At 37.8% G+C, this 13,479-nt stretch overlaps 1 protein-coding gene across 1 annotated transcript in view; it reads right to left on the bottom strand.

Annotated features, from left to right (window-relative positions):
• Positions 1-5,370: 5,370 nt before the first annotated feature.
• Lrrtm4 (leucine rich repeat transmembrane neuronal 4) overlaps positions 5,371-13,479 on the bottom strand; it is a 784,880-nt gene continuing 776,771 nt past the window's right edge. Inside the window, exon 4 of the mRNA XM_055596339.1 lies at positions 5,371-6,548. Coding sequence (XP_055452314.1) covers positions 6,327-6,548 — 222 coding nt within the window. The 3' untranslated portion in view covers positions 5,371-6,326. The remainder of the gene's footprint in view (positions 6,549-13,479) is intronic.

Raw genomic sequence — 13,479 nt, 5'->3', positions numbered from 1 at the left:
ACACACACACACACACACACACACACACACACACACACACACACACAGGCTTCCTATAAAGCAGATCAGTTTCCAATTCCTCATAGCGAGTTCTTGTCATTTTAATTATTCATTCTCACTTACCCAGATTGATTTGACATTTAATTTATTATTACTTCAAAATACATGGAGCCCCTGATTTAAATAAGAATGCCTGAATACATTTCCGAAAATGAAGAACACTATGTCTTTTTCGAGAGTGGAAGTAGTTATCTGCTAAGGTGTATACTTTTCTTTATGGCCAAAGGAAAAGCAGTCCTTAAATCAGCCTTCACAAAATTGTACAGGAAATTAGTTCTTAAGGATTTAGTTAGTCCTGAATTAGAGAGGACTACTGCACTAGAACAGAATTAGAAAAGCCAGGGTCGAGTAACACTCCATGTGTTTTAGTGTAATATTTCTGTTTTTTCAAGTATTTAATTTGTTAGTGTTTATGTTTTGCTCTTTGGTTTTCATAAATTACAATTCTTATTGGTGCTAGATGCGTATTTGGGAAATGTTGGTAAGTGTGCACTTATATAATGCTATCATTTGTTGTAGTTTTTTTTATTCATCTAAAGTTATATATTCAGAAACTATTAATACAGACTTTGAATTCCTGCCCAAAGTTATTAACATGAAGTGTTGTAAGCATTTATGTGTCTTTTCATATCACAGTCTTAGGATGTGCTGGGTTCTTCTTAGAAAGACCTCATCTGAGACTCAATAAGTCACTCACTTACATGCAGAACAATCTTCTTTAAACACTCTTTCAGGACATTGCAATACACGGTAACATGGTAATGTTCCACAGCCATGCTTTTGCATACGAGGGAAAGAATAGAAACTCACATCTTACTGGCTTTCACCTGTGGATGTGGATGAAAGGGAGTGGCTAGCTAGGAAGGACTCAAGAGGAAGTGAAGATGGCTGTGCAGGTTTAAATAAGAATGGCCTCGATAAGCTCTTTAGTTGAATGCTTAGTCACCAGGGAGTGGAGCTGTTTGAAAGGATTTACAAAGTTTTGGAAGTGTGATTTTGTTGGAGGAAGTGTGCTATTTGGAGGTGGGCTCTGAGGTTTCCAAAAGCCCATGCTAGGCCCAGTCTCTTTCAGCCTGCTGGTCAGGGTGTAGCTCTCAGCTACTCTTTCAGCACCGTGCATGACACCATGCTCTGCACCATGACGAAGATGGTCTAAGTCTGAAAGCAAACCCTCAATCAAATGCTTCCTTTTATAACAGTTACCTAAGTCAAGGTGTCTCCTCACAGAAATAGAACAGTGACTAAGACAGTGACCAACAGAACATGCTGGGTGCATGAGGGATAGAAACTATCACTATTTCAGCAGAGCTTGTTCAATAAGAAACTATGGCAAGGTACAGACAGAAACCAAGTGTGTGGTAACAGGTTCAGGAGAAATATGACATTCAGCTTTCAGGAAGCCCAGATTCTAACCATGAATCAAAGAGGTGCTCAGAACTGAGAAAATAAGAGACAAAAACTTCATCATAGAAATGTTGTGACACAAGATTCCCTCCCTAGCGAAGAGAACTTTGTCTGATTTAAATGTTAATTTCAATGATAGATAACCCAAATTCCAGAATTTTTCCTGCTTGTGCACCTCTTTATTAAAGATTATTTAACATAGAGGTGGAAATGAGCCTTCAGGTCTCATCCAGGAAGTGCTCAGAAGCCGTGGGACTTCAGAGTTAGACTGTTGGCAGGGATGAGACCATGAGAAGGACCTCAGTAAACTTGGTCTAAGGGTCTTAGCTCCACCAGCTCCATGCTCTGCTGCACTGCTTACATTGTTCAGCACTTAAACAGCAGATAGAAGCTGATGATGGCCGCTTTTCTCCAGCGTTGTAGGCTTGGAGATGATCCTATGTGCGGTCTCACTTAAATGCATTTTTCAGTTATTTACAGTGACATGTACAATGGATGGCACGATGATATATGTTCTGGTTATTGTTCTTGTAGGTATCTCCTTGGAAGCTTGATACTGACGATACATTCTAAGCCTGTCTGGGCCAGCTAAGCTTACATTCCTCGTGACAGCATCACATCACAACATCCCTTCTGTATGTCCTTCTGTGTAAGTTTTTGTTGTTTGTTTTTGATCTGGTTAAGCTATAGAGTAACACATTATATAGTTGTTAGTAATAATTTCTGTCTTGATTTATTTATATGTTTACAGACTGTTTGTAAAATGCAAAGATTTAATATTAAAATACTGTATATTTTCTTTTTCTGCAGTTTCGTGATATCAACTATTTTGTAGTAATTTAGACCTGCTATTTTCTCTACTCAGAGGTACAGAAACATGTAACATGAAGCTAAAAAGAGATGCTTCTTAGGGCATCTCCATAAGACCTCCTTATTGCTTCTTTACTGAATAAAACTTGTTAGAATATTGTAATTATATACATATATATGTGTATATTATTATTATTTATATTATATTACATATAATATATATGTATATATTATATGTATATTTATATAGAAAGTGCTTGGTTTTTCTCTGACACTTTGCAAATAGAAGTTTTTATTATTTATGTCTTCAGTCTCTGAAAGTCACATGTGAAATGTTGCTGCAGACCTTCAAAGGGATGAAAATGCAAAGCATGGTTACTTTCAGGCACATATCAGTCAAGTTTTGACCCCATATACTTAACTGCTTGTTGCAATATGTTGAAGCAGACTCAGTGTTACTATGAATATTCATGAAGAGAGTTAATCACGTTTTGGAGACTGTCTGTTCCACAGTGTATTGTGTCACCTTCAGAATTGTTTCTAGGCCTAGTTCTAGCTTCCTTGCTCTGTGGCTATTCCATAGGAATCTTCAGCTATCAGAAGAGAACCCGTAGTACTTTCAAAGATCCAATAAACAATCTAGTAGAAAATCAGATTTCTAGCAAGAAGAGTTTTGAACAAGAGTAAGCTTTCCTGAAGATACCTGATAAAACAGGGTCAGATGAAAGGGGAGGAGGTCCTCCCCAATAAGTGGACTTGGAAAGGGGCAGGGAGGAGATGAGGGAGGGAGGATGGGATTGGGAGGGAATGAGGGAGTGGGATACAGCTGGGATACAGACTTAACAAAATGTAACTAATAATAAAAAGAAAAAAAAATAAAGAGTATGCTTTCTTTGGTAATAATCCCCAATATTCCAACATGAAAACAAGGAGAATCAACCTAATTCCTGGCATCTAAAAGACAGCCTAGGGTCACCATTCATCATCATTCATTCTTCCAAGTTCAGGAATGTCCAGCTTTCTGGGACAATCGCTTTGCATAGCACAGGAATGAACCAGGAATGGAATGAAAGTGAGTCATAGAGGCACATTTGCCCTGTTGTGGAGATATGGCGATGTAGCCTGAATAGTGAATTATTGATTTCTTACATCCTCTTTGCTTGCATCAGGCTTCCAGCGTACAGATAACAGATGACAGATTTTTTTTTTCCTTAAAGGATCAATAATCCAGTGTTACATTTTCAAACCTTTTTGAAATATCACCTTTTTATTTTTTAATTTAAAATCTCTTTTCTTTTGAAAGCTCATTCTGCCCATTATGTAATATGAGGCCTGATGTTTGCATTTCAGGATTTCTCCAGGACTATTCAAGTGAAATTGCTTTCTGATGTTTTCTTGTTTACCTGTTCTAAGCTTCAACACATTTGCAAAACTCAATGCAAACTTATTCTGTCACATGCAAATGATATGCAAATTAAAATACATGCTTTGGAAGTTCTCCTGTTTAGAAGCTCCACATTTTCACAGTGCTGTCTGTTTTCCTAACAGTTCACCTCAATGTTTATGTTTGACTTTAGGCAACAGTTTGCCAGTACACTCATTTAAATAAAATGTATATTTGATATGTTTTTGTTGTAAGACATAAAAGTAAACTAATCATAACCAGGTTGATAAACATTTTTAGATGAACTAAGGGGTGGCACGCTTGATGGTATCAGCTAGGAAAAGAAAAGGTATCAATGTCTGATAAAATCCTTCCAGTTTGGACAGATACCTATCCCTACAAAAAAAAAAAAAAAAAATTCATTTTAATTTCGGAAGTTGTGCTTCAAATCTATTGGCCAAATTCTAAATAAAAAATGTCATAACAGCAATGAATTATGTTTAAATTTTAAACTTATGGTCAATCTTTTATTTTCATAGTTAAGAAAATACATATCATTTAAATGATAAATATTAACACAAATTAAAAGAATATAGTAATAATGGCCTTTTAAATATGAAAATCAGTTCTGTCTTGGCTGCGTCTTCCTTTAACATGACAATTGGTATTTTCTTGTTTAATAGAGAGGGTAACTTCAATTCTATGCTAGTGTGGCACTCATGTAGAATGAGGTTGAAAAGATGATGCATCTTTGGTATCCTATAGTGATTTGATAGCTTTGTTTTTATAGTTGTTTGTAAATTTGATATGGAGTAATGTATAAAGCTCCTTTTATTGTTTGTTTCAGAGGTTAGAATTAGTTCCTTCTTGAGGATATCTATTGAATTCACTGTCTAATAACACACTTTAAAATGTAAAAGTTGCCTTAAGAAATAACAGACACCATAGCTTCATCTTCTTTTAAAAATAAAACCACTCCATCCAGGCCAAGAACTACCTCAAGGAAGTGTCCATGGTCAGTTGGAGAACTGTTGATGTATTATGCCAGCACTCTGATGAAAAAAGAGAATATGCTCTGACCTACCGACAGCTGCATCTTTAGGTGCCTTTGGGTGATCTTAGTTTACTTTTTTATATGTATGAGTGGGAAAGCATATCTGAGTGTAAGTGCCTATGGAGGCCAGAATATATTGGATTCTCTTGCCTCTAGAATTACAGGTGCTTGTGAGTAGTGTGATGCAAGCTCTGGGAATAAAACCCCGGTCCTCTGCAACAGCAGCATGTGTTCTATCCTGATGAGCCCTCTCTCCAGCCCCCACGATCTCTTTTGAGACATGATTTTAAAAATGACTGCTATGTGTTTTTCTGTGTGGTTGCTAATTCTTGTGGTTGCTACATACATGTCTTTCCTCTAAGGTCAGACAGTCTTTAATTCTCCAACTGTTACATTTTTTCATGTTGTAGATTTTTAGAGTAAGGATATTCCTAAATAATTTTTGAAACATATTACTACCTCAGCTTCATCTCATATATATTCTCTACATCTTTTGTTGCTTCTTTATCAGACCATGGGGCACAGAATGAAAAAATAAATGAATAAAATGAAATGAAAAAGGACCCTTGATATACTCCTACATTGTTACTCTGATACTAAGTAGAAACACTGAACACATATGAAGATGGGTTATAGTACGCCAACCACAAATTATATATTTTATTTTTCAACATTTTTCTTTTATTGATAAAAATTACACAAAAAGATAAGTGATAATTAAATTTAAAAGCAATATTACACATCATCTTGAGTTTAGAAATTCATCTCATGACTGTTTTATCCTCTGGACCCCTGGCCTTTGTCCATAACCCCTCTCTCCACTGAGGGTAGCACTCAACACTCAGGCTCTTCTCTAATCCCTGTGTCCACAATTCTGGTTATGAGGTGTCTGTCCATGATGGATACCAATAGGAGAATAAACCAGAGCTCCTAATATTGTCTACAATTTGTACTGTGTGAATATACACTGTGATGTATTTAACTCATTCCAGTAGTTTATTGAATGCTGTAGTCAAAATCCTTTACTTTAGATCAGTGCAAAAGCAAATCTTCTTTTGGTACCATTTAATTACTCATATTTAGAAGTAGAAAGTCACTCAACCAGGAAATTGAGAAAAATAAAATAAATAAAAGAATAAAGCCAGATTTTCAAGGAAAAGTAAAATGAAAACATTGAAAAAAAGGTCTGTGAGTGTTATGCACACCTTACAAGGAAAACTGGGTTGTTTTCCCCAAATCCCCCCTCCCACCCTGTGGTTCTCCAGCCCAGGAACCATGCAGTGTAGAAAAATCAAATATACAAACAAACCTATAGAGAGCTAGGGTGAAATCTATTTTTATAAGAACTTAACGCTCTTGACTATTTACATCCGGGAGTGCTTGTATTTGTTTTATGTTTTAAATCAAAGAAAGTTCTGTGTCCTCCCGGGTTGGTGGCAGGCTCATCAGCTGCCCAACCTTATAAGCAGTTTGGGGTTTGTTTCCCGCTATGCCCTAAACTTCTGTACAGGACCAATGAGCTCTTGAGGCTGCAGGATGCTGGACACCTCATGTCCTTTGCGATGAAGGCCTCCCTTCCTCTAGGAGCTCTGCATCAAGGAGTTGGCTTTACTGTTAGTTTGTTATTCTCTCCAGATAGATGGCAGGTGCGGCCGACCTCGCTATGGTCGCTATGAAGCTGTGGTCTCTCCCGAGCTCCAAGCTGGGGCTGTCATCCTGGTCTATGGACACAGCTTCATAGGCCTTGTTAATGTGAAGAGGCTGGTGAGCCTGGCAGTACCCAATCACTGGTTGGTCATAGCTGTAGTACGGCAAGGGCTTCACATGGTGGGGCACCTGCACATGAGAGACAAAGAAGAAACTGTTTAGTGATAAGATTTACGAGGAGAAATGAACTGTTCCCTGGATCTGATTGTACTTTCCGCGAGGACTCAAGTCTTCTATTACTCCAAAACACCAATTTAACCAAATAATGGTTGTTATTTCTGGCTAGTATAATTCATATATACTTTACAACTTACATAGAATGCCTTTTCAATGCTTGATTTCTGACGCCACTCTCAGTGACACTCCAATATAAAAGAGTTAGAATAACCTAAATGTCCATGAACATGGATGACATGCATTACACACATTGAAAGAAGCTGTGTTTACCCTACTATGCTATCCAAAGCTCTCCAGAGCCTACATGTGAATGCACATGCTACAAAAATAGGGAAAAGTTGTTACAGTATGGCATGATAGGTTAGGTAAAAAATAAAATGCAAAAAGAGTGTATATGTGAATGATCATATGTGCATGCTGGTATATGCGAGTTCTTTGTGTATGCTTCATGTCTGTCTGTATGTTATAAGAGAGTATATGTGTACATACACGTCTATAAAGTACATGCTCTCTCTCTGTAACTACATGTTCATGCTTTATGGATGCGTTTATATGGATGTCTGTATGCCAGCCTTTTCCTTTATTTTCAATCGATTACTTCCTTCTTGACAAGTTCATGCATGCAAACAGTGCACTCTGGGTGCCTCTACTCATGCACTGTCTTATTGACTTCCATCACTATGGACGTCAACACTCTGGACCCTTATCAGACTCATGACTTTTACTTTGTTCTGTGACTCATCCAATTGAACCCGAGCCATCTCATCTATGTGAGCACTAGACTGGATCTATCCGTGGAGCCTAGTCGGGTTATTAGTGGGGACACGACTGAAGAAAATACTTCTTTATCTACTGGAATTAGTAGCATGTAGGTCATCAGTGAAGGGGAAAGCTTCCTCCACACCTACCTCTGATGGGCTACTCTATAGACTTAGGATAGATACCGGAGCTGCTCTGAATTCATGTTTTCAATATCTATTTCGTTTTTACTCGAAGATAGCATTTCACAGTCTTTTCCATTATCTTATGACTCTAACAATATTTTCACTCCTCCTTTTGCACTGTTCCCTGGGTCTTTGAAAGGATCATATAATTGTCTTGTTGAGGGTTGAACACTCATTCATCTCTTAATCTCAGCACCTTGTTCAGCCAAGCATCTCTGTGTTTATTACTATTCACTAGAAAGAGAGGATTCAGTGATTAAGGCTAAGAATGACAATTTCTATGAGTATAAACATAATTATTTACAAGACAAGTAGCTTGACTTTATATAGTTTAGTTCAACAACTTTATTCAGTCCCCCTGTAGGTCCTATCATCTAGCTCAACATGGGAATGACCAAGTTATGGTATTACAAATTAATTCTCTCTTCTAGAGCCTATATTTAAAGTAAAACTTATATACTGTAGACATGTTTAACTCTCATTTATACTTCTCATTTCATATAATTCTAACCTTCATTTGAGTTCCTATATCTTTTATGTAAAATAAAAATACCACTGATAATTTCTAGCAACACATTGCTTAAAAAATAGTGTTAACATTTGAGCAGGTACATCTTTTGTTTATAATATGAATGGTATTCTTCATTTTCAAGCCAACAAGGTAAGCATCCACTGACTGTTACTGCAACAGACCTTTGTGAGAGTCAACAGAAATTATCTAAATAGGAAAATCTGAAAATGCTATAGTCACCTTAATTTTCTCTGTTGCTTTCTATTATACCATATATTCTGGGTAAAGAAACACATTTCACAAATTTACAAATAGAAATATGCAACTGCATCATTTTTTTTTCTTGTGCTTGCACATCTATCTGAACCTGCTACATCAATTTGATGGCATTGACTCCATGTTGAGATGACAAATATCCAAGTGTTCAGCTACTAGTGGGTGATGATAGGAGAGCTTTTGCTCTGTTGTTCCAACTCTACTTCTGCTTTACCTCCAAGGACCCTGGGGTTATAGCTCTTCAAAGTGAATCTCACTCACACCTGCAGCTTTCTGGTAGACTGCCAACAGTGGCTTATGGGAAGGAAGACTTAGAAGGGGAAGGGTTGTCCTTGCTGTGAGCTTTCTCTCTGTTCATGCAGTAGACATCCCTCAAATAATGTGTGTCCCTTGGACTGGTTGGTGCATTCCCATAGCAGCAGGTGATACCCTTTGACACTTACCACATGGTGTATAGAATACAGTCAGGATTCTCTAGAGGAACAGAAGTTATAAAGTGAATGTCTATATAAAGGGGATTTATTAGAACGGTTTGTTCGCTATGTCCAGCTAGTTCCACAGCAGCCTTTCTACCAGTTGAAGTTCCAAGAGTCCAGTAGTTCTTCAGTTCACAAGACTGTATGTCTCAGGTGGTCTTCAGTATATTCCAGAATGCAAAGAATTAGGATCTATGCCACAGAAGGGAATGGACTTGCCAGCAAGAGTAAGGGTCAGCATATCATGCCGATCTATCTAGTTAGCTATTTTTTCTTACTCAGAACATGGTTGTTGTGAGGCAGTTTTTGCTTAGATACAACCTTCCATTTCAGAGGGACGCTCTTAAGACACAGGGTATTTTAAAGGGAGGAGAAACATTCCATTCTGCATTGAAGCTCATTAAGCACAGGGACTAAACAGCTTAAAGAGCTTCAGGGCATCCCTCAAACTGACCAGATTCTCAAGGCCACCAACTTCAGAAGAACTTCCGGGGGACACCCCCATATAAAAAAAGCTTCCTAGAAGACTCTTTGACAGGTGTAGCTTTCTGGAAGAGGAAGGTATAACAGTCTCTAATACTGTGTCATACGTACATCCTATTTTTATTTCTTACCCATTCAGATATCTTTCTATAAGCCAGCACACTGTCTAGACATGAGCGGTTCATTGTCTTTTCTGTTTTGGGGAAAGCTGAGGGATGTTTTAAGTGTGTCAGATGGTAGAGGAATGATTGGTGTCCTTAAACAACATAGCTATGACAAAGCAGAGAAATGGAAGCAGATACTTTGTTCAGGAAATTGAGTAAGGAGAAATATTTTGGAAAAGATCTTTATAGAAATACTATGATCCATTTTTCTTTGTGTTATTAACATGTGGAGGACAACATGAAAATACCATAAAAAAATCACCAAGTTACTTCCAAGTTCAGCAACATTCCCTGGGCAGAGAATATTTATTCTGTACTTTTCTTTCTTCTTTTATGTTTTTATTTTATTATTTTATGCTCCATAATAGAGGTGGAACTTTTTCAGGACCTGACTCTATCTTCTTACACAGGGGTTCCTTTAGATCAAAGCCAGGTCTTCAGGTTAGTTGGCAAGTGCCTCTTCCAGCTGAGCCACCTTGCCAATCCTTGTTCCACGCTTTCACTTAAAGGAATGACTCAGTTTTTCTTGTTTTTGTTTTTCAAAATTAGCCAGGTCAGTGTTATACATGTAAGTCTACATGAAGCACTGACTGTGGCTCTATTGATGTGTTCTATTGTTGAGGTCTTTCCTCATTATAAGGGGAAGACACTGGACTCAAAAAGCATGCATTAATCTTGTATGTGAGAGGAAGTTAGGTAATCATGTGTTCTGTACAAATAGGTCCATCTAAGAATGAAAACCAGCAGCTCATATGTCAACATTGTTGAATTTTCTATGTTTGTTTAAAGCTCTTATGTCTAAAATATAAGAGAACAATTTCACTTCTAAAAAGTCATGATATTCAACTCCCTGTTGACTTAAATATCAAGAGTCTTATTAAATGCAGACCTGTAGATGTATATGTCATATCATCTCCGACCTCTGGAAATTTGTTTTGCTATAACAGTTGGACTGTGTTTTACTATGGTAAGCAGGGGTCCAGAGCATTTCTTTCTCTTGTATCTGAAACAAATTTTTCTGACATAAAAACCATTGTAACATTTTTCTCTTCTAAACTGACCAATGGCAAAATAAATAAATAATTAAAAGCCTAATGAACTGGCCAGCTTTGAAAGAATAACTGCTGCAGTTGCTCATTTACTCTTGGAATCTAATCAGTGGGGCACCGTGTAATCAATTGAATTGGTGGGTTTGGGGAAGCTAAGAGAAGGAGGTCTTCTGTTTCACGGTAGTAATATACAGTACATTAGCCACACAGGTCCCTGTGTGGGTTCTTGTTTCCAGTAGTCACAGCAAAGCATCCTTAAATTCCCCTTAATGTAGTTTTGGTATTGTTGTAAATGTGTTCCTAGTACTTTACAAAAGGGTCCCCATGCTTCATCCTTTCTCTCCTGGGCTCCACTTCAGTAGCTCAGCAGAACAACGCTATTTAAAGATGTCCCCATTAGCATGCCTGGCTACTCATTGGCTGCACTGAAAACTGTACTTTATTTAAAGACAATTGTGTTGTGCACAGAATAACAACAATCTGGAAAATATGTCATACTCTTCTGCTATTCTGCATGTAAACTTCCATTGAGGAGTAATTTATAACTACATATGAGGTGGGTTACAGAGGGAAAAATCATTCCTATGACTAATTATAAGTACCTTTTATTCTCTGGATATCTGGACAACCCTCTGAAAATGGGGCAGTCCTGGCCTCAGGTAACACTGAAAATCTTTTCTGATGTATGGATCTCTGAGTGAGGGGAGCAGGGGATGCCTCTATCATGAACTCTGTTCCCTGCTCTTTGATCACTTGCCCCTGGTGATGCAGCTTTGCCAGACCATGGAGAAAGAGGATCCAGGCAGTCCTGATGAGACCTAACAAACAATGGGCAGATGGCAATATTGGAGAACTCCCCCTTTCAGTGGACTAGGAGAAGGGGTTGGGGGTAAGGTGGAACTGGGGGGAGTTGAGGAGAGGAAGCTTCAATCAGGATATATAATGAATAAATTGTGAAAAGAAATAAAAAATATTTTAAAAAAGAAAGAAATCTACTGAGAATACCGATTCCTGCTCTTTTAAACTCAGCATTGCCCTTACACTTTTTGGAAGCCTACCCTGCCCTTTGGTCTTCCACTTTCTGGTCATAGAGATGCAAGACATAGGAGGGCACAGCACGGTTTCTAACCAAGGCTCTCAGTCCTATCCTGTGCATTGGGAAGCTCTCAGTCATTACTGCATCTTTTGGTTTTCCAGAGAATATCATTTGCTCTTATTTTTTCTTTAAACACAGCAGAAATATGTTTAGAAAAATGAAACAGTTCCCTGGATTATGAGGGTAGATTATGTTAGTAATTTAAAGGCAGAAGTTAGCGTAAGGGGTATTTTATATTTTGGAAGGAAAGGGTTAATTATAGTGAGATGTACAGAGCTTGAAAACCTGCATATTGACTTTTACTCTGTAATTTTATGTCTGTAATAATTATATTGAAAACAAGGATGTGTCTGTGCCATAAGTGTGAGGGCAATGAGAAATGGATCCTTGATAAATTTGATCAAACACTTTAAAATTTAAACATGGAAATCCAATACTGTTTCTTCCTTTTCTCAAAGGTTCAAACATTACTTATAAGTAGTTAGTGTCTGATTGTTCTTAAATTACTGTGGTCTATCATTAGTCTTATTTATTAACTTTTCATGGCCATTGTTCAGATTTCAGTATGAGTTCTTTCCACTGAAGTCATAAAAAGTTGAAGGTGATTAATCCTCATTTAGAAAGACAAATGGGATGTGCCTTGAACTTATGACAGGAGTCTACCACAAAAGGCATCTGAAAGACTCTACCTAGCAGTGTTTCAAAGCAGACACTAAGACTCATAACCAAACCCTCGGCAGAGTGCAGGGAATCATATGAAAGAAGGGAAGTTAGTATGATATGGAAAGGATAGGAGCTCTACAAGGACCAAATATATCTGGGCACAGGGTCTTTTCTGAGACTGAAACTCAACCAAGGACCATCTATGGATATAACCTAGAACTTCTGCTCGGATGTGGCCTGTGGTAGCTCAGTAACCAAGTAGTTTTCCAAAGTAAGGGGGACACGGACTATTTCTAACAGGATCTCAAGGGCAGGCTGTTTGACACCTCCCCCCAGGGGAGGAGCAGTCTGTTAGGCCACAGAGGAGGACTTTGCAGCCAGCCCTGAAGATACCTGATAAAACAGGGACAGATGAAAGGGGAGGAGGTCCTCCCCTATCAGGGGACTTGGAAAGGGGCAGGGAGGAGACCAGGGAGGGAGTGTGGGGTTGGGGAGGGAATGAGGGAGCGGGATACAGCTGGGACACGGAGTTAAGAAAATGTAACTAAAAAGAAAAAATAAAATAAAAAAAAAAAAAAAAAAAAAAAAAAAAAAAAAAAAAAAAAAAAAAAAGTTGATTTTCAATTTCCTGAATGACATTTGGATTCTAATTTTCAGAATTAAACCTTTGTGTTGGGCTATTCAGACCATTTTAAAAGTATTATCATAGAAATCTAAAAATGAATTCAATACAGCTGAATTGCTTAATGAAGATGGACACTTAATTTATTGGAAGTAAAACTGATTTAAAATGAATGGCAATTACTAAGTGAAAGTATAACTTTGACTTTTATCCCTTTACTATATTAGTATGTGATGAGAATCAAATGTGTACATATAAACAGGTTTTGGAACTGGTTTGTATTTCAGGAATGTTAGTTAAAAGCTAACAGAACTTTAACCCATTTAGTTGGGTGGATAACAGGGAAACTTATTTGTGCCTTCAGCATATGGGATGAAAGATGGGAAAATCCTACAAAGCACATGGCCAAGAGACAAACAACAGGGGACCCTGTCTTAAACAAGGTGGGTGCTGAAGAATTATACTTGAGGTTATCCTCTACTGTCCACATTTGTGCTATATACAGACAGTCACACACCCAAGAGCTTACGCATGTGTGAGCGCACATACTCACACACACACACACACACACACACACACACACACACACACACACACAC

The sequence above is a fragment of the Psammomys obesus genome, unplaced genomic scaffold (genome assembly GCF_907164565.1).
Source record: "Psammomys obesus unplaced genomic scaffold, mPsaObe1.curated_primary_1811, whole genome shotgun sequence".
NCBI classification, from domain to species: Eukaryota; Metazoa; Chordata; class Mammalia; order Rodentia; family Muridae; genus Psammomys; species Psammomys obesus.
This window is presented reverse-complemented; position numbering and strand designations above follow the sequence as displayed.